At 38.1% G+C, this 26,925-nt stretch overlaps 1 protein-coding gene across 8 annotated transcripts in view; it reads right to left on the reverse strand.

Moving 5' to 3' along the window:
• HACL1 (2-hydroxyacyl-CoA lyase 1) overlaps window positions 1-26,925 on the reverse strand; it is an 88,829-nt gene that overhangs the window by 48,311 nt on the left and 13,593 nt on the right. For 5 of the 8 annotated variants that reach the window (XM_023260579.2, XM_003992135.6, XM_045037640.1 and 2 more), the window contains 10 exons: window positions 26,143-26,255; window positions 25,290-25,425; window positions 17,211-17,316; window positions 15,362-15,445; window positions 14,323-14,424; window positions 12,125-12,279; window positions 11,549-11,707; window positions 9,712-9,819; window positions 8,597-8,783; window positions 4,960-5,114 (listed from right to left, as the gene is read on the reverse strand). In XM_023260579.2, the coding sequence (XP_023116347.2) occupies window positions 5,082-5,114; window positions 8,597-8,783; window positions 9,712-9,819; window positions 11,549-11,707; window positions 12,125-12,279; window positions 14,323-14,424; window positions 15,362-15,445; window positions 17,211-17,316; window positions 25,290-25,425; window positions 26,143-26,255 (1,183 nt within the window). In that variant the 3' untranslated portion in view covers window positions 4,960-5,081. Of the gene's footprint in view, window positions 1-4,959; window positions 5,115-8,596; window positions 8,784-9,711; window positions 9,820-11,548; window positions 11,708-12,124; window positions 12,280-14,322; window positions 14,425-15,361; window positions 15,446-17,210; window positions 17,317-25,289; window positions 25,426-26,142; window positions 26,256-26,925 lie in introns of those variants that run through there. The other 3 variants (XR_006585510.1, XR_006585511.1, XM_045037637.1) reach the window with 2 other exon arrangements.

The following is a 26,925-nucleotide window of genomic DNA, read 5'->3' on the forward strand; positions in this document are numbered from 1 at the left end:
GAAATGGTTTATGGGTGTAGTGGGTGTAAATTTCAGTCCAAAGCACTCAAGTGTGAAAGAAATATTTATTTTTAGTAATTCGACTTCAGTCATGTCAGGGCCTCATGGCCCACAACCATCCTCCCCCACCCTGCTCTAAGGATCGTGGGGCTCATCTAATACCCAGGCGTGAGGGTGGTCTTCTGATTCTTGGTGGCTCATCTATCCACCCTGCATCCTTGGTTGAGGCTGATGCGGCTTTTGGGACATAACCCCCTCCTGGGTCACCTCCCAGGCAAGAAAATGTCTGTGACGTTTAGATTGCTATGTGCCATGTGGAAGTGGACTCTTCAGGGGTGAACTCAGAGGAGCATGCCAAACAGGAGCACAAGGACACAGGCCCTGGAAGATGAGGGGTGGGTGACATCTGGGTACACAGACACTCAGTTGAGTGGGGGAGGGCAATGGGAATTAACTGTGAACATTCTGAGTAGTGACAGATGCCCATACAGGGTATTGTAGGAGTGGTGGGAGGGAGCGCAGTTTCACAGAAGAGGGGTCTTTTGAGCTAGATCTTGAAGGATATAGCTGATTTCACATGGCAAAAATTGGTAGGTGTACACAGGGCACTGCAGTAGAAACAGCATGAGCAAAACTCAGGCTAAGGTGAAATCAGATCTGATTTCCTGAGCCCACCTTCATCAGTGGAGGGAAGGAGGCAATTCCCAGGAAACTACTGGGACCAGGGCATGAGCCATGTGGGTGTTGATTAACCATTCCATAGACCACAGGTCATTTTAGTGACTGCTGGATACAAAGTACAAAATTGTGGATGATGCCATCTCTGTGGATATTTCCAGGCCTGAGTCAAAATTTAGAATGTTTCCTTCAAACTTCGAAACTGAAGATCCAGGGGTTTCTGGGTGTGCCTTTTTTCTGCTCCCTAATTGGAGTAAATTTACAACCTGGATTTACCATGGGTTCACTGACTGGCTAGCCCCTCTCCTGGAAAAGGCCTTAGAAGGGACAGAAGATCCTACGATAATCCAGTGGAAGCCAGAGGTGTAGACAGCGCTGCTTGTCAGATCTGAATCTAAGCAAGGTATACTTTTGCTTGCACCTCATCAATGGGGAGAATTCATAGGATCTTCAATTTCCTTTATCCACATTACTCCATTAGTCACATTAGCAGCAGCAAATGCAACCAGGAAACACCAGATGCTTCAGACTTCTTTCTGTATACATTTCACTTTCCAACGCAGGTAGCAGAGTTTCTCAGTCATAATTCCCATCTAGAATTTAACTGGTTTCCAACTTTCTTTAATGCGTTCAAATGAAATGCTACCCTAGTCACTCTGAATTTCCATTTGTTTCAGTCACCTGGCACTTCCACACGGGAATGCACTGCTCCCTGCTGCCTAGTGAAGAGTCTTGCAAATAGTAAAGGAACAAAAACATTTTTGGAATCCGTATTTTCATTTTCCTTTGGGGTTCAAAAGTCCTACTACTTCTTTGTAACAGAGTTGAGACCTTTTTTCCTAAGGAAAATATACTCACTTCACATGATAAACGGAGCTACCTCAAAGGTGCATGTGTTAAAAAACCATAGAAGGTATCCACTGAGTTATTTCTAACCATCATGAATTCTCATTCAACTATTACTTAGTGAACCCCTGCAGAGCAGGTGGCTGTATAAAGAAGGAAAAACAGTGGCGCCTGGCTGGCTCAGCCGGAAGAGCATGTGACTCTTGATCTCAGAGTCATGAGTTCAAGCCTCATGCTGGGTGTAGAGATTACTTAGAAATAACTTAAAAAATAACTTAAAAAATAACTTAAAAAAATAAGGTAAGTAAAATAACTTAAAAAAAAAAAAAAGGTAAGTAAAAACACACAACCCCTGTTTTCCAGGAAATGACTTATCTACTTGGGGAAGTAAGACCCATTTATTTAAAACATGAAGCCACACTGCTCAAGGCAGGATGTAATTCAGCCAGTGTCTCCTCTAAAGTCATATATTCCTAAAACACAGTCACATCAGCATGCCTTCTATAGGCCAGGCATTGGGCTTGGAGTTTCAGGGTAGCATTCTGAATTCCCAAACAATCTCATGATGTAGGAAAGCTTTTAGAAAGAATATGAGTAGAGGAACTAACCCAAGAAGTCGTTTCCCACCCCAGATTTAGTTTTCCTAAATCAAGAAAGTAACCCAAATCTTTCAAAGTTCAGTTTTTATGAGACACTTGAGTATTCAACATACCAGGATCACATAAGAGTGTTCATTAAATCAACTAGGAGGTGCAAAATGTTGTATCATGGTAAATTTGACTATCAACCAGTAGATTTATCTTAGAGGGGCTTCTTCAATATCTTATCCTTCTAAGGGACGATTCTTAGAAGGAAACCAATTTCAAGATTACTGTTACAAAATAGGTAGTCAATGGACAGCATCATCAAAGTGCTCCTAGACTAATCGGGTCTTCATATGCTCAGACTGACCTCTGCTGGATAGTCTACTAATGTGTTAACATGTTTGTTTTTTTTTTTTCCTCTTGAGCTAAATGTGGCTAGGGAACAAGCATTTTCCCCAAATTATATCTAGTATTTAGATTTACATAGTTCAGTTCACAGATATTCATCAAACCTTCTACACTACTTTACAGCAAAACCTTGCATTGCACTTGGCTGCCAGAGGCAACCATCCATGGGTAGAGTAGGACACTGACAAGGTTACAAGAGCTACCCACTCTCAACACTCTTTTTGATATTCTCTATGCTTTTTTTTTTTATTTTTTTTTTCAACGTTTATTTATTTTTGGGACAGAGAGAGACAGAGCATGAACGGGGGAGGGGCAGAGAGAGAGGGAGACACAGAATCGGAAACAGGCTCCAGTCTCCGAGCCATCAGCCCAGAGCCGGACGCGGGGCTCGAACTCACGGACCGCGAGATCGTGACCTGGCTGAAGTCGGGCGCTTACCGACTGCGCCACCCAGGCGCCCCAATATTCTCTATGCTTTTATGCAGCCCAGGCCCTCTAGTGTGTACCTCAGAAGTATGTAAGTGTGTTTGCCATGTAGGCCCAATTTCAGGGGCTCACTGGGTAAAACCACAGCTCCCCGCAAGTGTCTTGACATCTCAAAGCTGGACTCCACTCTGTAGAAGTCACTTATGCCCCTAAATAGCCAATGGAGACAAGTCTTATGTGTATATTGCAAACCAGCTGAACTTTGAGATAGAGTCATATGCTCCAATTCATATAAAATTCCAGATCATAAATGATACTTTTCAATTTCTAATATCCTTTTAAAATAATGTCTGTTTCTGATAATAAAAATTAAATAATTATTTTAAAATTTCGTAAAAGAAGGAAAAATTAAAGAAAATAAAAATTGCTTATAACTCCATCAACACGTTACATTAAAATTTTGGTTTATTTTGTGCCCATCTTTTTCTTTCTGTGTATGTATGACTGTGCGAGTATAGGTGTATACCCTGACCTGGATCCATCCATTTTGTAGCTTGTCTTTTCACTAGTATTATATTGTGATGATTCCTCCAGTTATATATACTCTTTTTTTTTAGAGAAAGAGCAAGCATGGCAGGGGCAGAGGGAGAAGGAGAAAGAATCTTAAGCAGGCTCCACACTGGGTAACACGGGACTCGATCCCATGCCCATGAGATCATGACCTGAACCGAAATAAAAAGTCAGATGCTTACCGACTAAGCCACCCAGGTATCCCTATACATACTCATTAACACAATTTTTATTTTATGAGGTCAATAGGTCATAACATATGTAGCCAATGTCTTATTATTAAACATTGGCACTGTTTCTAAATTGTGCTGAATGGCCCTATATATAAATATTTGACAAAATATTTTATTATTTCTTTAGGACACACTCTCTAAGTGGGCTCCCTGGGTCAAAAGGTATAGTGTATGAACATTTTTTTTTTAATTTTATTTATTTATTTTGAGAGACAGAGCAAGTGGGGAGGGGCAGAAAGAGGGAGAGGGAGAGAATTCCAAGCAGGCTCCACGCTGTCAGTGCAGAGCCCAATGTGGGGCTCGAACTCATGAAACCATGAGATCATGACCTGAGCTGAAACCAAGAGTCAGACACTTAATCGACTGAGCCACCCAAGGCTCAGTATGAACATTTTTAAGATTCCAAATACAAGCACTGCTAGGATTACTCTATGAAAATGTACCAATTTCATCTTCCACCATAACACAGCAGTTCCGTCTTCATTTTACCCTCACCCTCATTGAGAATTATAATTTTGAAAGTGCTCTGCCAAGTGGATAGGCAAAAATAAGGGCTTGCAGTCTAACTTATAATTCACATTTATTCATACTCATTTTATTGTATTTTTTCCATTGATTATACGCTCATGCCCTTTGCTCATTTTTCTACTAGTGTGTTAATATTTTTCTTATTTATAAGAGTTCTTTATATATCAAAAGACTGTTGCCTCTGCTGGTCTCAATGTGGTACACATAAACTAAGGTTGCTAATCTAAACATACCCTGAAATTATCAGTTTAGGTATGGCGTGACTTCTCCTTTGGCTCAGTAAGTTCTCTCCAGAAAAACAAAACAAAACAAAACAAAACAAAACCCCAATTCATAAAGTATAGAACAAGCCCCATTAAATACTGGGGGGGTCTAAGGTACAAAGTGATCAACAGATAAACTACAAAGTAGAAATAGCCTATATACTCCAACTTACTGAACATGCTTCTACATTAGAAAATTCTTGGAAGATTTTTTTCTCCGAAGATGTTTTTTAAAAAACATGTGACTTTAAGAATGGATTTATGTGAAAGAAGACTGATGTGTAACTCAGCAGTTAGGCAGTTACAATGCTATTATTTAATAAAACTCTCTTTTTTCTTTCATCTGCCAACTGTTCTCTCTGTGGTAGAATACTGGTAACTTTTTCTGGTTTTAGTCACAGTCAATTCCTTTACTATAAGATGTCATTTGGAAATGTTTTTTATTTTTCTTTGTACGATAATTTTAACATTTTAGTATTTTGCTGTGGAAAATAAAATTCCATCTTACAGGAAAGAAAACTCCTCACGACCATTCCCGGACATCTTTATATCTTAGAGTGTGTCAGCCAGTGAAAATCCTAGAAAAAGACAACAAACATTCAGTGAAAGAAGTAATTGTCTCAAACTATCCTCCTTTGCTTGCTCTAAAATCTAAAAGTCCCATTACAACCACATTTACCACAATGGTGGTAAATGAAGTTTGTCGTTGGTCTTATGCCTTTCCCAAAAAGAAGCTAAAAACTCACAGTGAATCTTGCAGTCTTGTCCTATAAAATAACTATTATCAAGTAATCAGGGCACAAAAAACTAGAGTCCGAGAGAACCAGAAGTCGAGTCAAAAGAAGAAAGAAGAGGGGGAGTATCCAAATCCAAAAAGAAGCTGGGTAGGAAGAGCAGTGCACAGAAGCCAAGCCTTTCCCAGGATTCATACTATCCCACACATGTGGCCTGCACAGAGGTGACTGCAGAGATTAGGTCCTCTCTATAGTACAGCAGGAAGCAGTTAGTTTACATCACAAATCAATGACCAAATGGCTGATGGACACACAGACAATCAATGAAAATGAACAGCCTGGAAACAATATGTGTGGAATTTACTGGAATGAGGATAACTCATGTTGAAGTGATAGATTCAAGAAATATAAGGATGATCCTTATGGAGTTATCAAAGAAGAGATAAGAACCTAAATTTCTCCAGCAATACCCCCCAAAATTCATAGAGAACTTGGAGAAGAGATCATTAGAAACCTGAACTCACTAGCGAGAGGGGACAATTCATTAGGGCTTTACTGTGACAAACATGGTTTCAAGACTATTTTGTGTGGTTCTGAATATATCTATTAAATCTATCCAATCTAATGTGTCATTTAAGGCCAATGTTTCCTTCTTGATTTTCTGTCTGGATTATCTATCTATCCATTGATGTAAGTGGTGTATTAAAGTCCCCTACTATTTTTTGTAGTGCTATTTCTCCCTTTAGGTCTGTTAATATTTGCTTTATATATTTAGGTGCTCCTACGTTGTGTGCATAAATATTCACAAATGTCATACCCTCTTGTTGGATTAACCCCTTTACTACTATGTAGTGTCCTTCTTTGTCTCTTATTAAAATGCTTGTTTTAAAGTCTATTGTGTCTCCATCCCCAAAGGCAAGGGAATTAAAAGCAAAAATGAATTGCTGGGACCTTATGAAGATAAAAAGCTTCTCACAGCAAAGGAAACAACCAACAAAACTCAAAGGCAACCAACGGAATGGGAAAAGCTATTTGCAAATGACACATCGGACAAAGGGCTAGTATCCAAAATCTATAAAGAGCTCACCAAAGTCCACACCCGAAAAACAAATAACCCAGTGAAGAAATGGGCAGAAAACATGAATAGACACTTCTCTAAAGAAGACATCCGGATGGCCAACAGGCACATGAAAAGATGCTCAACGTCGCTCCTCATCAGGGAAATACAAATCAAAACCACACTCAGATATCACCTCACGCCAGTCAGAGTGGCCAAAATGAACAAATCAGGAGACTATAAATGCTGGAGAGGATGTGGAGAAACGGGAACCCTCTTGCACTGTTGGTGGGAATGCAAATTGGTGCAGCCACTCTGGAAAGCAGTGTGGAGATTCCTCAGAAAATTAAAAATAGACCTACCTTATGACCCAGCAATAGCACTGCTAGGAATTTACCCAAGGGATACAGGAGTACTGATGCATAGGGGCACTTGTACCTCAATGTTTATAGCAGCATTCTCAACAATAGCCAAATTATGGAAAGAGCCTAAATGTCCATCAACTGATGAATGGATAAAGAAATTGTGGTTTATATACACAATGGAGTACTACATGGCAATGAGAAAGAATGAAGTATGGCCCTTTGTAGCAATGTGGACGGAACTGGAGAATGTGATGCTAAGTGAAATAAGCCATACAGAGAAAGACAGATACCATATGTTTTCACTCTTATGTGGATCCTGAGAAACTTAACAGGAACCCATGGGGGAGGGGAAGGGAAAAAAAAAAAAAAAAAAAGAGAGGTTAGAGTGGGAGAGAGCCAAAGCATAAGAGACTCTTAAAAAATGAGAACAAACTGAGGGCTGATGGGGGGTGGGAGGGAGGGGTGGGTGATGGGTATTGAAGAGGGCATCTTTTGGGATGAGCACTGGGTGTTGTATGGAAACCAATTTGACAATAAATTTCATATATTAAAAAAAAATAAGAATTTGTAGATTAAAAAAATACAATTCCTAAAAAAAATAAAGTCTATTGTGTCTGATATAAACATAGCTATCCCAGCTTTCTTTTGGTTTCCATTTGCATGGAATATCTTTTTCCATCCCTTCACTTTCAGACTGTGTGTCCTTACATCTGAGGTGAGTCTCCTGTAGACAGCATATAGTGGGTCTTGTTTTCTTATCCATTCAGCCACTCCTCTGATTGGAGCATTTAGTCCATTTACATTTAAAGTAATTACAGATAAATATGTACTTATTGCCATTTTGTTCATTGTTTCCTGGCTATTTTGTAGTTCTGTTCTGTTCCTTTCACCAAAGTCTCTGATATCTGTTTTTACAGAACATAATTTCAGTAGAACTTTATGTATCTTATAGTTTCTAAATCAGTTAATTTACATTTCACTGATTGTCCAGGCATCCACTTGCCCACTGGTCTACTACCTTATTCAAAAAAGAAAATGATCTCATGGCATATATATGTATAAAGAACCAAGACAGAAACTTCTTGAAAAAATGATCTGCTCTGAAAACAGTGGCTGATCCACAATGTGCAAGCATGGAAGATAGACATATCAGAGAGGACAACTGGCAGGACCAGGATCAGAGCACAAAATTAAGTATGAAAAGCAACTTAATCTGAGATGGGAGAGGATTATGCTACACACCTTATCATTTATTTTACAGCTGTAATCTACACTGTAGTTTTGCTATGGAGGCCAAAGTAACCAATTTTGAATGTAAGTGCACAAATCTTCCTGTTATGGTCTCATCCTCCCACTCTGTCTCCCACTCCCATTCTGCCTTTCAGCCACTGCGGCCTTCTTTCAGTTCCTCAGACCTGCCATGCTCCTTGCTGCCACAGAGCCTTTGCACATCTCTTCCCTAGCCTCTTTGCTTGAGACTGTCCCTACTTATCTTTTGGATCTCAGCTGAAGCATCAATCAGTTCCTCTGAGAAGGCTTCCCCTGTGACCCCAATACAGATCAGATTCCTTGATAGTATATTTGTTCAGAACTGGGTGCCTTTCCTTCAGAGCAATTGCCTCAGTCTGTTGTGATGCATTCAGTTGTGAGGTGACTAGGCTGTTCCTCTCCCCTAACGAACTGTAAGCCATTAGGTGAGGCTGAGTCCAGGTTTGCTCATCATGCTATTCTTAGCAAGTAACACAACATACCTAACACACATCTCAACAAATATTTATTGAAAAAACCCAAGAAAGTGCCAAACTCAGAAACGGTTTAGAAAAAAACAGTGTTCTATTTGGTAGATACTTCTAGGGATAGGATGGGAGATGCATTTCTGATTTCTGCTTGGCAACTGAATTTACCTGGGCTTTCCGCGTGGCTTGTGGCTCAATCATGATATTGATAAGAGAAGGTGCAGTTGTGTCTGCCAAACTCTCCCTCAGTGATTTTTGGAGCTCTTCCGGTGTTTGTACGAAATACCCTTTGCCTCCAAACGCAGTCATAACCTGCTCGTAATGTGAGTTTGGCAAAAGACAGACGGGAGGGGCCCTAAAAAAGGTCATAGGTCAATAGAAAAAAGTCATTCTCTGAAATAATTTGTGGGAAAATTTAGGCTGAACTGAAAGGTGTACATTTATGTTCAACACTTAAAGATGCCAGTACACTAAACTTTCCATATATTTTTTGTTGTCTATACAGCAATGTCTAACAGGACTTTTTGTGATGAAAGAAATGTTTTATATTTACATTTAAATATATATATTTATGTATACATTATCCAATATGATAGTCACTAGCAACCTGTTGCTGTGAGCACTTGAAACGTGACTAGTTAAAATAAGAACGATTTTTAAGTTTAATTTAAATAGCCACACATGGCTAGTAGCTACTAGCTACTACACCATCAGCTACTATGAATCCAAAAGAAAAAGAAGAAAAGAGGAATGGTTACTGCAAAACACCAAGTAACAACAAAATGAGAAATGGAGTCAGTGAGGCAGAAGCAAACATACTCACATCCCATTCCACCCCTAGGCTGACTCCCACACGGCTAGCTACGATACTGTCACAGTTTGACTCTGCCACCAGATAATCAAGAATTAGTTAAGTAATAAAAAGAAGGAAGATCTCTGGACCATAAATAATGTGTTAACATCCATTTCCTCCATGGTGTAGCAGGAACAGAAGGACTGGAAGCATTTTGCAACAAGCCCTTTCATTAACAAAGCTTGCACATCAATCTTAATTGTCTGAGTCTTTAGTGGCTCCCTGATCATAAATTATTTATTGAAGCACCCCATCATGGGCAGTTGTACAAAGAGGGGCCATGCATATGGGGTTCCTGCCCTTTAGGGGGGCTGAAAATATAAATAAACAATATTCACACCACAGAAGCACATTATAATACAGCAGACTTTGTAAGGAGACATTAAAATAGATGAGGGAAAATAAATACATACTGTTCTGGGTTACTTACACTGCAGTAGCATCTCCAAATTTTAACATTTCCTTCCAACTATCCACATCAAAACCTTGGTAAATTCCATTATTATTCACCACCAAAAGAATGATGGGCAAGTTGTACCTAAAATTGAAAGCAAAATATAAAGGAAATCATTCTTCATTCTAAAGCACTTTATTATCTTCAGGCTGAAACTTTAACTTAAAAATGGATAGTTTTCTAGAAATAACCTTTTTTGTAATATTAGGGTAAGACTAAAACTTAAACATTTGTTACCTAAAAAGGAACATCAAATCATTAATGGAAATACGGAGTCAGAAAGGATGTAAGAACACCGGGTGCTAGCATTATGCATCTATGGACCTCATTGTGCTTTTCTGAACCTTGGTTTTCATAGATCCAGGTGCTAAGAAGGACACCTTCCACCTTCCATATTTAATACCTTCTGAAGCACCACTTCTAGGTGGTGCCTAAGAGTACTATTTGAAAAGTATCTTTTTATTTCCTGAACTCCTCACAGACAAGCAGTATTTGCTAGATGCTGTGGGAAGCATACAAGTGACTAGCACACATTCTCTTCTCTCAAACCACTTTGCTCCAAGTTAGAAAAGCATTATATGGGGATGCCTGAGTGGCTCAGTTGCTTAAGCGTCCGACTTCGGCTCAGGTCATGATCACACAGTTCGGGACTTTGAGCCCCGCATTGGGCTCTGTGCTGACAGTTCAGAGACTGAAGCCTGCCTCAGATTCTGGGTCTCCCTTTCTCTCTGCCCCTCCCCCACTCTCTGTCTCTCTCAAAAATAAAAACATTAAAAAAATTTAAAAAATAAAAGCATTGTATAATAGAGAAAAACAGAGTATTTAATAATGTGCTAAACAGTACTGTAAAGATGAAAGGATGATTAAATTTTACTAACGACTGACAAAAGAACATGGGCTTTGTTTTGTACACACATAATTTCTGAGACCAGGTGTAAAAACAAAACTACACAGCATACTGTTATGTAATAGGACTGTGGAAACTACCTGCGCTCCATGCTCAACGGGAATCATGACTCTCTAGAAGGCTGGCTTTTCCATAAATCATCTTTTTGGTGTATACCACTCGGGTTGTCAATACAGACATTCTAACAAGTACATTTTTCCATCTGATCTTGAAAGTGTTGTATTCCAAAGCTCTGAAAGCCCCCAAAACATGATTTACAAAGGGTCTAATAAGAGTCCTGGCTAAGAATAAAGAAGGACTTTACTACAGTTTAAATAATTAGGGAGAAAAAAGTCCCCATCCTTCTATAGCAGGATCTACAGCTCCTGAGTTTCTCCCTATAAACAACCCTCACAACAGCTCACGTTCAATGAAAAATCGTCTCGAGCTTTACCTAGATTACCTCATTCAATCCTCACTACCGTCCTCTAAGGTAGGAACTATTACGATTCCTCTCCCGATTTTAGAGGAGACAGCAGCTTAGTAAAGTAACTTAACCCACATCACCTGGCTCTGCTGTGGTCAACCGGTATTTAAATCCAGACCATGGACCCAGAGGCTGTGCTCTTACCCACAAAGCTTTGCTGTCTCCCTGCCAAAAACAAGCTTTTCTCAAACTAGAACTTTTTGCAGTGATCTCAAAACCACTCCTCACAGTTTTGCGGGTTTGGGGCATGTGGTAAAGAGGTCATGAACACACTGTTCTAGATGAGAAAGACCCCGGGGTTATTTCACACTAGTATTCTCAGGACACAGCACAGAGTGTGTACAGGGCATTTGGCACATGGTGAACGCTGAGTAAGCATCTGTTAGGCAAGTGAGTCTTTATTCTTTATCTTTTGGAGAAAGAAATGAATGCTGTTGTACCTACAGATGGTTTCCACTTCCATGCCAGAAAACCCAAATGCACTGTCTCCTTCCACACAGATGACCCGCTGACCTGTGTTTCTAGCTTTAGCCAGTATAGCGGCTGCAATGGCAAAGCCCAAACCAACTCCCATGGTTCCAAAAGTACCAGCATCAAGCCTGTTGGGGGAAAAAGCTAAAATGAAACCCTCTGGGGCATGTTGCAGATGGTGGGCGGGCACAAATCTAGTCATACTCATGTGTAAAATAGAGAACAATAAAAACATTCTCTGTCTTTAATATAAAGTTTTTAGACTGTGAGGAACCGACTAGTCAAGGATAAGCGGTATGAGAGGAAAAAGTCTCTCGTGATGGCTTGGAAAACTGTGAATATATCCTTGGAACGGTAAGTATACAAATTATCACATGACCTCAAAGACATATCAAATATAAAAACTCTGCCAAATCTCACCTAAGAATACTTTTATGGAATATATCCTTATGCACTGAACATGTATAATCCTCAAATGTTTTATGAGCCTGCATTACTGTAGTTTCAAAGTTAACACATTAAAATTACTTTTCTGGAAGCCTTACCTGTGACGAGGAAGGTAGTTTTGAAGCACAGTGCGTCCAATATCCATAGTATTTGCTCCTTCACTTACTACAAAACAGTCTCTGGGTAGCTGTTCTTGAACATGATAGAATACTGTGTAATAATTCATAGGCAGAGATTTTTGGGAAGCTAATTCCTAAAGTATTTGAGGGAAATATAATCAAATTAGGTTGAGATACAGTGAAAAATGAGGAATGTCAATAAGCTACTACCAAACTCATTTGGAAAGAGGCTACAAGCTACAAAGTTCCCAAATGGCCTCTCTTAGAAGCTAATGGATCTGTGGACAGTCCTGTGGGACAGGCTAAGAAAAATGGGTTCCACAGTCCCAGTCTGGGACACAATCAAATAATCTAGGGAATATCTTTCTTCTTGGAGATCCACAATACACATTAGCATCCTGAAGTCAGACAAGTCGTATGGTAAAGATAGCTGGAAACATTGGGTTAAACAAAACTAAACAGTCTTATTTGAGCACTTTTATGAATACACTGCCTTAGAAAGTAAACATTTTATTCTAGAATACTTCAATCTGAAGTACGCCCTGAATCTTAAAATAAAAATGAAGTCAGGATTTTAGAAAATCTGAAAATCTGGTTCTTCTCCACATGCATTAGAGAGTAAAGGAGATACGCTTCACCCACTAAAGAGTCTTTGAATGGAGCAAGATAAGTGCCTTTGTCTAGCCATATGTCTTTTAGAGCAGAGAGAAAGCCACATGGGGCTTTAGCAGCAACAGTCCCAAGGGTTTCCAGCATTGCCTCTTCACCTGTGCTGTTTTGGCCTGTTGGAGGTTATACCTAAGATGGATGAGGCACCGTCCTATACTCCTGCACCAGAGAAGAGAGGCAAGTTCCTCCCATCTTAAACTAGTATGATTCCTAGGAAAAAGAAGGGATTAATCATGACACCACTGAGGAAAATAGAATTGAGACCGTCTCTTGATAGAAATAGCCACTGATTAACATTCCAATAAAACATAGAATTATGTATAGTTAATTCTGCTGTTTTTGAAAATGTGAATTTATTCCAAGACATCTGACATATAAAGGAATAATATGAGCACAATGCAAATTTCACATTTGCTCCTGTAGGATTCCGTCAGTGAGAAACACTACATGAACACAGAAAACTGCACCCAGCTGAACCAAGATGCACAGGAATACACAAAACATCAGAAAAAAATCATGAACAACCTTTCTCACAATCAAAGAAAAAAATTCTACCTATATACGAAGACCCTAAATAGAAATCACCACATCCTACAGAGGTGGTTCATTTCACTGCTAGTAGTGGATGGTCTGGTAGTTTCACACATTACTATAGTTTCCAAAGCCTTTAGATATCAGGCAAAGCCATGAATGCAGATGAGGAAGTCACAAAATAATTTTCCGTGGTGACACAAAAGTTAATTTAAAAAGGCTATAAGTGGTCTCACAAAAAAAAAAAAGAAAGAAAGAAAGAAAGAAAAGTGAGGTGATGGATGTGTTAGTGAACTAGATGGGGGCAATCCTTCTACAGTGTACATGCATTATCAAATCATCGTGATATACCTTTAAATATCTTACAATTTTAAGTGTCAATTATACCTCAACAAAGCTGACATTTTTTTTAAAAAAGGCTATACATTGGAACAAATTTTCAATTTTGATGAAACACTTATTATACATGCATGCCTTGAAGGACTTATATCTTAAGGGTAGAAAAAATGCCCCAGTTTAAGATTCCAAAAGATTTCTTAATTGTGATTTGGTGCCAAGGTCAAACTGAGGACAGTGAGCCCTACCCATTCACATGGGCTCTTACAACTTTCTGTCCAATGTCAGATCAGCCTCCTTCCACCATGTCACGCTAACTCACAAGCTGAGATCCTCCCAGTGCCCACTTCCACAAGAGACTTCAGGTCTTTTTCAAGGAAAAGTACTATATTTATTGAAGTACATATGTCTTAACCATTTAACATGTGTAGAATTTTGCCACCATTTTTATTAGGTTCCTATCTTAATGTTTCACAAAGTTGACAGCTGTGCCTCTAAACCTTTTTCCCCATAAATCCCACGGTTTTTACTCCATGATTTTACATAGCGTGGTGATTTAGGAATGCGTAGGTCATGTTATGACAGAGCTACTGGAACCATGGGCCTGAAGTGTTTCTAGATTTCTGTGAGTCTCGTATTACCTTGGATGCGGCTTCATTGCTCTTCATTTTTTCTCTCAGAGTTTTCCACCAGCTGCTCTCTGGAGGATACTGCCATGGTGTTTTATCAAATTGTTCTAAAAGCTAAAAAACCACAGACTTTTACTTTTTGAAAATAAGCTTATGTCATATTAACACAACAATATCTTGTTAAAGAAGATGATACTGCTATGCTATCCTGCCCTTCTCATCACTCCTACTGTCTGCACTCTAGGCAGCTAACAACTGGTAGAAAATAAATAGGCAACACGGAAAGCGTTCGTTTGTGTCAGTGTGGACTTCTGCCAAATGGGATTTCACCAGAACACAAGGGAAATGCTACCTCACCTCACAGGCAGGGGCTTTTATGTCCTCCTCAGCTTTTGACACTAGAAAGAAAATCATCCCCACCGTAGAATCCTTGCGGAAAGGACAAGAGCCCCAAATATCCAGGGACTTTCGAGATACAAGCCAAATGTTCCAGGATGTTCTAATATGTGATTGGGGATTGCTTCCTAATATTATGTAGTCATGATAACAACACCAATTTGTATCCAATATCAAGTGAAAGATGTCACTATACTTTATCTCCTGATATAGTGAACTGTATAAATTACATACAAATAATGAGTACCATTTGAAGAGTAAAAAAATCTCTTTATTGCCTAATGAAATACTAAGTTAGGTTTTTCCAGTACATTAAGACGTTTCTTGGCTGTAAGTTCAGTTACTCTGGAAGCTGTATTATAATTTTTCAGAGAGCGGAATCCTATTTAGTATATCACTGTTTGCCTACTGACTGCCTTTAAGTCTTCATCGCCTTCCAAAATGATTAACTTACTTGCTTAAAAATGATTTATATATAAGGAGTTGGATTTACTGAGTTCCAGAGTTCTTTTCAAGACTAGCTTTCCATCATAAATTTTGCTTAAAATAGATATTAATAAGCCTGTCATCAAGTGAATCAAGGCTGAGACATTTTTAACAGACTATTGCTTAAAGACCAATCCATATAAATTAAAGCCTAGGTAAAAGCTCTTACCTGTTTAGTGACAGCATTTATGTCTCCTAGCAAAGTCACAGCAGGCTTTACATTATTCCCCAATTCTTCTGCACAGATATCAACCTAAAAGAGATAAAGCTTAAGAACAAGCCATGCTTATTCTTAAAAATCTTTAAGAAGTCAATTAACACTGGGGCGCCTGGGTGGCTCAGTTGGTTAAGCGTCTGACTTCAGCTTAGGTCACGATCTCGCGGTTCATGAGATCGAGCCCTGGATCGGGCTCTGTGCTGACAGCTCAGAGCCTGGAGCCTGCTTCAGATTCTGTGTCTCCCTCTCTCTCTGCCCCTCCCCTGCTCACGCTGTCTCTCTCTCTCAAAAATAAATATTAAAAAAAAATGTTTTTTAATAAAAATAAAAAAGAAGTCAAGTAATACTGAATAAATGAACTGTGTATATGTAATAAATGATAAAGATGATTTTATATCCAAGATATTTCCTAATAAAAGTAAAAATCCATAGAACTGTAAGTATCACAGCAAGTACAGAAACCTCATCATCTTCCTTCATTTTAATGTCTACTCTGTAGATTTGGGTATTGTTCTATTATATCCACAGGAATCCATCTGACTTGATCAATTATAGTTTTGAATCTCATCAATAATAAGGTTCTGTTTAATTACACTGTAGTTCCCTACTTAGAGCAGCTCTCAAATGTGAACTATCAGAATCACCTGGTAGCCTTGTTAAACCACAGACTGCAAGAGTCTACTTCAGAGTTTCCGATCTCAGCAGCTCTGAATGAGGCCCCAAAATGTGGTTTTCTAACAGGTTTCCCAGGTGATGCTGATGCTGTTGGTCTGGGGACCACACTTTGAGAACTACTACTCCCTAGGGTATAGCATGATTACTTTCCACTTACCCAGAGGCCCCATTTCTGAATGGCCATGGGCAAGTGAAAATAGCTGTGCAAGGAGTTGTAATTTAGCCACCCTAAACGGGATGCACTGTATTCTGTACTCAAGAGATATAATCAAGAGGCAGCAGCATCTTCCAGGGAAACCCCAGTCTTGCTTATTTGCAGTGTTAGTTCTCCCATAGCCCCAGGGGGAATGGGACTATTAGAAGTTGACTCCTTAAAAAGTAAACAGGGAGAAGATAGCAATTGTAGCTGGATCATCAAACACCATACACAATCTCTGGAGGACAAACAGGTTCACGCTGTACTATATAGGCAGTACTTTCCACACCAATAAGGAAACTGGCTTAGAAAGAGGATCATGATACATGAATCGTTAGAGTGAGGTCAGAGTATATATTCCACTATTCAGTGACAGGTAAAAGCATTTAGAGATTCCTAATCAAAGGGTGTTGGAAAGATTTGGCATCTTGGGTGCCTGACTAGCTCAGTCAGTGGAGCGCATGAATCTCGATCTTGGGGTTGTGGGTTCAAACCCTATGTTGTGTGTAGAAATAACTTTTACCACCTACCTCTGCACTTCACATTATGTAAGAGAAAAATAACCCCCTAAATCTTTTTAAAAAATAAATAAAATAAAAAGAAAACTCAATCTCTAACAATGCTGAATGTTTTGTTCTAATCTACCATTGTACTCAAACCCCTTCTGTCTGCCTTTAAATATACTTGAACTATGAAGAAGAGGCAAATTATGCTTTTCAAACTATTTAAAACTTGGTTTTGAAAGGTTTTCTGGTTAGAAGTAAAGTGGCACATTATGTTTCATAGGCTTGAAAAGGCAGCCTACTTTGGTACCTGTAATTATGTTAGACGATAAAAACCTACAAAAGCCAAGAAGAAAGCGGAGCTGACAATAGCTGAGGACAATAAGTCACAGATAGCTCTGGTTTTAAATCTCGGCACTCTGAGTACCTGGATAAACTTCACATCTGGCTGGTATCTTGGAGGCAGTCCAAAATGCAAAATCCAATTTAATCGGGCACCAAATAACACAATTACATCAGCAAATTGCAAAGCCCTATTAAAAAGAAAAATCTGTTTAATACAAAAAGTATGTATCTATTATTTATTTGAATTATTCTAAAATCATTTTTTAAATATTTATAAAAGTTCAAATGATTTGGAGGTTATTTTATTTTAGTTTTCAGAATCAGCTTCTAGAGTAAATTTGATCTTTCAAACCAAAATAATTTATGAAGCCATTCTATTTAAATAGTAATCTACAAGGTAAAATAAGTAGAAAAATATTATAAGACTATACCTATTTCATTGTTTATTATTGTTTATCATTAGAAAAATTATTATAAGTCTACTGTAGATAATGTGGAAGAATAGAAACAGTATAAAGAAAAAAAACCTCATGCAGTAATACTATCAACTTGAAAGCTATTGTCAGTAGTCTGGTATATTTTCATCTCTAGTCTTCTTTCTATGCAAGCATATTTTTACATAGTTGAGCTTATATGCTATAATACTGTCTCATGCACTTTTGCTTATTATTACATTTTCCTTATCATTAGGTTCTTAAAATTTTTATCATTTTTATGCTCTATTTATATTTTTTTAGTAATCTCTATACCCAACGTAGGTCTTGAACGCACAACCCTGAGATCAAGTTGCATGCTCTTCTGACTGAGCCAGCCAGGCACCCCTTAAATACAATTTTGAAAGGCTGCATATTTTGCAGAACACATATACCAAATTTATTAAATCTTTCAATTACTGGATAATCTGTTATTAATAGTACTGGGTTGCACATCTTTATGCTTAAATCTTTTTTTTATGTTTACTTATTTTGAGAGAAAGTGAGCAGGGGAGGGGGAGAGAGGGAGGGGAGAGAGAACCCCAAGCAGGCTCCACGCTCAGTGGAGCCTGAGCCTGAGCCGTTATCAAGAGTCGGATGTCTAACTAATTGAGCCACATAGGCGCCCCTACACTTGAACATCTAATGCATGTTTCATACTGATTTCTAGAAGCAGGTATTTGTAAGATGATTGATTCATATTCCCAAAATGCTTTCAAAAAATTTACCAAATGTATTAATAGTTTTATTTTATATATCTTAATATCCTTGTCAATACAACGAATTTTTTAAAAATAATTTTTACTTTGACATGCACACTGATATTAAGTCATCTTTGCTTTGTTCTTACCTCATACATCTTTGCTTACTTTATGCTGTATCATTTACTTCAGATGTTGTTCTTATATGTAACTGTCTTTTTATTGATCCAATCAATACTGTTTCTACCTTTCTACAGAAGGATTTATATCATAATTGCTATGGGGTTCTTTTTTCACTTCTCATTTTTCTGCTTCTTGGCTGTTTCCCTTTTATCCTACATTTTTCTATAGGGGATCTATTCTTTTGCTTTTGTCTTCTTCAGTGAGGATATCATACATGAAATAGCATTTTCATATACTGTATTGGTCCTGTGGGACCCAATTTAACAAACAGATAAAAACTGCAATTAGAAGAATAGATTTGCTTATTGATACTTGATAATATTGATTCGATTATTTATGACTGCTTGGAATCTTTTTTACACTCTTAACTTCTTTTTTCAAGATAAATATTCTTCATTGTTATTCTTTTTTTTTCTTTTTTAATTTACATCCAAGTTAGTTAGCATACAGTGCAATAATGATTGCAGGAATAGAATCCAGTGATTCAACCCTTACATATAACACCCAGTGCTCATCCCAACAAGTGTCCTCCCTAATGCCCCTTGCCCATTTAGCCTATCCCCCAGCCACAACCCTCCAGCAACGTTGTTTGTTCTCTGATTTTAAGAGTCTCTTATGGTTTGTCCCCCTCCCTGTTTTTGTATTATTTTTGCTTCACTTCCCTTCTGTTCATCTATTTTGTATCCTAAATTCCACGAGTCATATATTTGTCTTTCTCTGACTAATTTCACTTAGTAAAATGCGCTCTAGTTCCATCCATGTTGCAAATGGCAAGATTTCATTCTTTTTGATCAAGTAATATCCCATTGCATATATATACCACATCTTCTTTATCCATCAATGGACATTTGGGTTCTTTCCACATTTTGGCTATTGTCGATAGCTCTGCTATAAACATTAAGGTGCATGTGCCCCTTCAAAACAGCACTCCTGTATCCTTTGGACAAATACCTAGTAGTGCAATTGCTGGGTCATATGGTAGTTCTATTGTTAATTTAATATAATTTATTGTCAAGTTAACTAACATACAGCATATACAGTGTGCTCTTGGTTTCAGTGGTAGATTCCCGTGATTCATCGCTTACATACAACACCCAGTACTCATCCCAAAAAGTGCCCTCCTCAATGCCCATCACCCATTTTCCCCTCTCCCCCCCCGCCATCAACCCTCAGTTTGTTCTCTGTATTTAAGAGTCTCTTATGGGTTTGCCTCCTTCTCTGTTTGAAACTATTTTCCCCCTTCCCTTCCTGCATGGTCTTCTGTTAAGTTTCTCAAGTTCCACATATGAGTGAAAACATGAGATCTTTTTCTGACTTAGTTCACTTAGCATAATACCCTCCAGTTCCATCCATGTTGTTGCAAATGGCAGGATTTCATTCTTTCTCATTGCCAAGTAGTATTCCATTGTATATATAAACCACGTCTTCTTTATCCATTCAGCAGTTGATGGATATTTGGGCTCTTTCCATGATTTGGCTATTGTTGAAAGTGCTGCTATAAACATTGGGGTACAAGTGCCCCTATGAATCAGCACTCCTGTATCCTTTGGATAAATTCCTAGTAGTGCTATTGCTGGGTTGTAGGGTAGTTCTATTTTTAATTTTTTGAGGAACCTCCACACTGTTTTCCAGAGTATGGAAAACTACATCCTGAAGTCCAGAATTGTGATGCCTCCAGCTTTGGTTTTCTTTTTCAGGACTGTTTTGGCCATTCAGGGTCTTTTCTGGTTCCATACAAATTTTTAGGATTGTTTGTTCTAGCTCTGTGAAGAATGCTGGTGTTATTCTGATAGGGATGCACCGAATATATAGATTGCTTTGGATAGTATCAACATTTTAACAATATTTGTTCTTCCAATGCAGGAGCATGGAATATTTTTCCATTTTTTTGTGTGTGTCTTCTTCATTTTCTTTCATAAGCTTTCTATAGTTTTCAGCGCATACATTTTTCACTTCTTTGGTTAGGTTTATTCCTAGGTATCTTACGGGTTTTGGTGCAATTGTAAATGGGATCAATTCCTTGATCTCTCTTTCTGCTGCTTCATTATTGGTGTATAGAATAGAAAATACAACCGATTTCTGTGCCCTGATTTTATATCCTGCGACTTTGCTGAATTCACGGATCAGTTCTAGCAGTTTTTTGGTGGAATCTTTTGGGTTTCCCACATAGAGTATCATGTCATCTGCGAAGAGTGAAAGTTTGACTTTCTCCTTGTGGATCTGGATGCCTTTTATTTCTTTGTGTTGTCTGATTGCTGAGGCTAGGACTTCCAACAGTATGTTGAATAACAGTGGTGAGAGCGGACATCCTTGTCGTGTTCCTGACGTAAGGGGAAAAGGTCTCAGCTCTTTCCCATTGAGGATGATATTAGTGGCAGGTCTTTCATATATGGCTTTTATGATCTTGAGGTATAATCCTTCTATCCCTACTTTCTTGAGGGGTTTTATCAAGAAAGGATGCTGTATTTTGTCAAATGCTTTCTCTGCATCTATTGAGAGGATCATGCGGCTCTTGTCCTTTCTTTTATTAATATGATGTATCACACTGATTGATTTGCAGTTATTGAACCAGCCCTGCATCCCAGGTATAAATCCCACTTGATCATGGCGAAGAATTCTTTTAATGCACTGTTGGATCCGGTTGGCTAGCATTTTGTTGAGAATTTTTGCATCCATGTTCATCAGGAAAATTGGTCTGTAGTTCTCCTTTTTAGTGGGGTCTTTGTCTGGTTTGGGAATCAAGATAATGCTGAACTCGTAGAATGAGTCTGGAAGTTTTCCTTCCATTTCTATTTTTTAGAACAGCTTCAAAAGAATAGGTGTTAACTCTTCTTTAAATGTTTGGTAGAGGGGTGCCTGGGTGGCTTGGTCGGTTAAGCGTCCGACTTCGGCTCAGGTCATGATCTCATGGCCCGTGAGTTCGAGCCCCACGTCGGGCTCTGTGCTGACAGCTCAGAGCCTGGAGCCTGTTTCAGATTCTGTGTCTCCCTCTCTCTCTGCTCCTCCCCTGTTCATGCTCTGTCTCTGTCTCAAAAATAAATAAACGTTAAAAAAAAAAATAAAATGTTTGGTAGAATTCCCCTGGAAAGCCATCCAGCCCTGGACTCTTGTTTTTTGGGAGATTTTTGATTACTGATTCAATTTCTTCAGTGGCTATGGGTCTGTTCAAATTCTCTATTTCTTCCTGTTTCAGTTTTGGTAGTTTATATTTTTCTAGGAATTTTTCCATTTCTTCCAGATTGCCTAATTTATTGGCATATAATTACTCACAATATTCTCTTATTATTGTTTGTATTTCTGCAGTGTTGGCTGTGATCTCTCCTCTTTCATTCTGGATTTTATTTATTTGGCTCTTTTCCTTTTTCTTTTTGATCAATCTGGCTAAAGGTTTATCAGTTTTGTTAATTCTTTCAAAGAACCAGCTCCTGGTTTCACTGATCTGTTCTACTGTTTGTTTTTTAAATTTCAATAGCATTGAGTCCATGGGGAAGGGAAGAAAAAAAAAAAGAGGTTAGAGACTGAGAGAGCCAAAGCATAAGAGACTCTTAAAAACTGAGAACAAGCTGAGGGTTGATGGGGGAGGGAGGGTGGGTGATGGATATTGAGGAGGGCACCTTTTGGGATGAGCACTGGGTGTTGTATGGAAACCAATTTGACAATAAATTTCATATTAAAAATAAATTTCAATAGCATTGATTTCTGCTCTAATCTTTATTATTTCCCATCTTCTGGTGGTTTTGGGGATTTGCTGTTCTTTTTCCAACTCTTTAAGGTATAAGTTTAGGTTGTGTATCTGAGACCTTTCTTCCTTCTTTAGGAAAGCCTGCATTGCTACATACTTCCCTCTTATGATGGCTTTTGCTGCATCCCAGAGGTTTTGGGCTGTCATGTTATCATTTTCATTGGCTTCCCTGCACTTTTTAATTTCCTCTTTACTTTCTTGGTTAACTCATTCATTATTTAGTAGGATGTTCTTTAATCTCCAAGTATTTGTGGTCATTCCAAATTTTTTCTTGTGGTTGATTTTGGGTTTCATAGCATTGTGGTCTGAAAATATGCATGGTATGATCTGAGTCTTTCGTACTTGTCAAGGGCTGATTTGTGTCCCAGTATGTGATCTATTCTGGGGAATGTTCCATGTGTTTAATATTACCTTCTTAAACTTCTGATGGAATGAAGATAAACTTCAGCTCAAGCCAAGTTAAAATACAAATATATAAATATACACATGCACACACTAAAACCTTAACAGGGTAAGAATTTGGTTACTTACAATGTATACCAATATGAAAAAAAAGTAAAGGTATAGTCTATACTTGTATAGATTAAGGTATAATCTTATTTAAGATAGCATTAAACGAGCAAAAATTACATTCTAAAAACCCTCAATATTAATTTTAGTGTGTGCATGAGATTATGAAAAGCACCAAATGCATAACTATGGTGAACTCTGTGCAGGGAGGAAGGAATGAGATCAGAAAAGCTATTCAGAGGACTACAAATGAATCTGTAATTTTTTTTCTTTCCTAAAAAAAACAAAAAAACAAAAAAACAAAGCAATGATATATTACTTGATTACTTAATATTACATATTACTTAATAGATTACAATATATTTAATAAAGCTGAGTGGCAGTTATATAAGTGTTAATTATTTTTTTTCAACGTTTATTTATTTTTTGGGGGACAGAGAGAGACAGAGCATGAACGGGGGAGGGGCAGAGAGAGAAGGAGACACAGAATCGGAAACAGGCTCCAGGCTCCGAGCCATCAGCCCAGAGCCTGACGCGGGGCTCGAACTCACGGACCGCGAGATCGTGACCTGGCTGAAGTTGGATGCTTAACCGACTGCGCCACCCAGGCGCCCCAATATAAGTGTTAATTAAATGACCTCTCATTTGTATTATTTAGAATATTTCATAATAAAGAAATTTCAAGAAATTAAAAGAAAAATGTATAGTTTACCAAATGTATGTTTTAAAAATCTAAAAAGGAGAGACTTCTAGTGCCAGCCAAGACTGGGTAAGCCCACTATAGCCTAGCTCTCTAATCACAATGGAAAACTGGGAACAAAATATAAAAAGCAACTGCCTGAGGATTCTGAAAAGTAACCAATAGTAGATGGGTGGGGGAAAGGAGTCAAAGAAGTGACTCACACAAGGGGTGAGTTTCTAAGGTTTATTTCCCTCTCTTTTACTTTGTAGCTTTGACTCAGGGTGGTGCTGGTTATAGAACTGGAGGGTAACAAAAACTTGGGGAGAAACGTTGTTTTTTTGGACAGGTGATCAAAGGGACCCTGAAAGCCAGGGAGGAGCACGACGGGGAGAAGTTCAGGTTTTTTTCTTTCTCCTTTTTTGCTCTCACAGCCATTCTCTGGGAGCAGCCCTCCTGCACAGCTGTATCATGGTAGATCCCCAGCAGCTAAAATTCTGAGAGACTTCATTTTTCAGGCAAGAAGAACCAAGAAAGGGGCCCCTTCGGACTGTAAAGAGTATGGGGACAATCCCCCTTACTTTTTATCTTTCTTTCTGTTACTTTGCCCCAAAGGCAGTTCTGATTGTGCAGTACTATAAGGCAGCAGCAAGGGACTCCTCGAAAGGGCAGGGGGTGTCCTACAGAGTGTCACTCTGGGGAAAAGAAACCCCTAGTTCTGGAGAGGAACTGGCACACGACTGGGGTTCACCCTTGGGCTTTGCATGTGTGGACAAACACAGCAAAGGCTTCGAAACTCAACTGACTCTGGAGCTACTGCCCCTCTAGTAAGACCTTGCGGTCTGAACCTAACCAGACTAACTGCTTGCTAAAACAAACAAAATCAACATTCAACAGAGGATGTAAATAGGACCTAGAATCTTGCAACGTAATACTTAAAATCTAGGATACATTCCAAAAATACTCAATATATGAAAGAACCAGAAAAATTTGACCAATTCTCAAAGGAAATGAAAAGACACCCATTCTGTGATGACTCAGATAATGAGTAAACAAGGACATTAAAACAGCTATTATAATATCTCCATAAAGTGAACAAAAATACTCTTCAAATAAATGGGAAGATAGAAGCTCTCAAAAGAGAAATATAAAATATAAAAGACACAAAAGCATTGAAAAGAACTGAATGGAGAACACAGCATAATGTATAGAGCTATCAAATCACTATGTTGTATACCTGAAACAAATGCAACATTGCATAGCGATGATATTTCAATTAAAAGGTAAATAAAATAAAAAATTTATTTAAAAATAAATAAAAATAAAAAACATTTCATATAAGAAATTTCTAATAAACTACTTTAAAGATGAAAAAAAGTTGAACAGATATTTAGGGACCAATGGGACAGTATCAGAATGTCTACAATTTGCATTATCCCAGGAAAGGAGAAAGAGATTGGTACAGAAAAAGTATTTAAGAAATAGTGGTGAGAAACTTTACAAATTTGGTGGAAGACATTAATTTACAGATTGAAGATTAAAGAACAGGGATAAACTGAAAGAAAACCATGCCTAGACATATAATCAAACTGCTGAAAACCAAAAATAAAGAAAAAATCCTGCAAGCAGGCACAGGAGAACATACTACATGTAGGGGAACAAGGATTCAAACGACTACAGATTTCTCATCTAGAACCAGGAGGGTCAGAAGGCAGTGGGCAACATCTTTAAAGTGCTGAAAAGTCTAAAAAGAAACAGGTGTGCTTAAAATTACACTTCAGAACTTCTCCTAGATTCATTAAAGTCACAAAATAATTTAAATTAGCTTAAAATCTGCCAGGCCATTGTACTCAAATTCTAGAATGCCACGCACCTGGATCTGGCAGCAGCCACACAGTTCGGATGGTTATCAGGGATAACACCCTTTCCCATGGGGGTGGGCAAAAACGGCAACTTACACCGCTCCACCAATTTCCTGATACCCTCCTCTGCATGGGCATAAGCAGCACCTACAAGAAATGCAAACATATTACACAAGTCAGTTAAGCTCCAGGCACTGTGATTCTTAAAACAGTTCACATGAAATTGCTTTTAGAACTTCTCAAATTTTCTTCCTGGGAATCTATCTTAAAGCCTATATATGGAAGAAGCTTTAAGCACAAACATGTTTGTCACAACTATACTAAACAAACAAAAAAAATGGCAAAGATTTAAGTATCTACCAGTGAAGTATTAGTATATACATGAGCAGACATTAAAATTATACTTAGGAAAAAAATTTAAGACTGAAGAAATGTTGTTATAATATTAAATGAAATAACCAACATAACTAAAACAGTCTATATGGTGTGATCACAATATACAAAATATACACACAAAAATGAATGTTTAAGATAGTTGTCTTTGGAAGAAGGGATTTCTTCTTTCTAATCTTCTGGATTTTCCAACATTTTTAATAATGATCACATATTATTTTTATAGTGGAAGAAACCATAATTCATGCATAGAACTGAAGAAATAGAATAGATATTCCCTTTAAAGGGTAAGATCTCTGGGCATTCTAGAATAATTCTGTGATTTCAAAATTAATAAATAATGCTAAATGAAAAGAACTCATACTCCAATTCTGAATATTAGATATGTTAATAAGTAATGAAGACAATTTCTAAACAGAATCAACATTCTTTTGACAGCTGGGCAAAGTTTAGAGTTCCAATCAATGCTACCTTTCCCGATGATAAGAAGGGGCTTCTTGGCATTTCTAATAACAGTTGCTGCCATACATATAGCGGAGGTCTCTGCCATACTAACAGGAGGTGGCATGCAACACTCCATGTACCTGGAAGTGAAGGGCTCTGTTCATTAAAAGAGGCAAGTTTTAAACTTTTAACTGTGAAAATAACAAATATATAAAAAGGTAGAAAAAAAGCAGTACAATAAACTCCATATATCCACCTGATATATTCAACAACTTAATATCATTTTACCACATTTGCTTCACACGTACGCACACAAATATGTACATAAATTTGTTTCCTGAACCATTTTATTTATTTTGTTTAGTTTTTTAATGTTTTATTTATTTTTGAGAGAGAGAGAGACAGACAGAGTGCGAGTAGGGGAAGGGCAGAGAGAGAGGGAGACACAGAATCTGAAGCAGGCTCCAGGCTCCGAGCTGACAGCATAGAGCCTGACACAGGGCTCAAACTCATGAACCGTGAGATCATGACCTCAGCCGAAGTTGATGCTCAACCGACTGAGCCACCCAGGCGCCCCATTCCTGAACCATTTTAAAGAGAATTATAGGCAATTAAAAGCTTTTCCATGCAGCTCTAAAATATAAAGACTTTCTCCTATATAACCATAATGTCCCTATCACACCTAGTAAATTAAGTTATTGCCTAATACCATCTAAAACCAATCAAGTGAGTAATTCATTGACAGGAAATTTGAATCAATGGTTTTACATTGTAGTAATAGTTCTTGTTGTAATAATAGTAAAAACATAC

This window comes from Felis catus, chromosome C2 (genome assembly GCF_018350175.1).
Source record: "Felis catus isolate Fca126 chromosome C2, F.catus_Fca126_mat1.0, whole genome shotgun sequence".
Classification (NCBI taxonomy): domain Eukaryota; kingdom Metazoa; phylum Chordata; class Mammalia; order Carnivora; family Felidae; genus Felis; species Felis catus.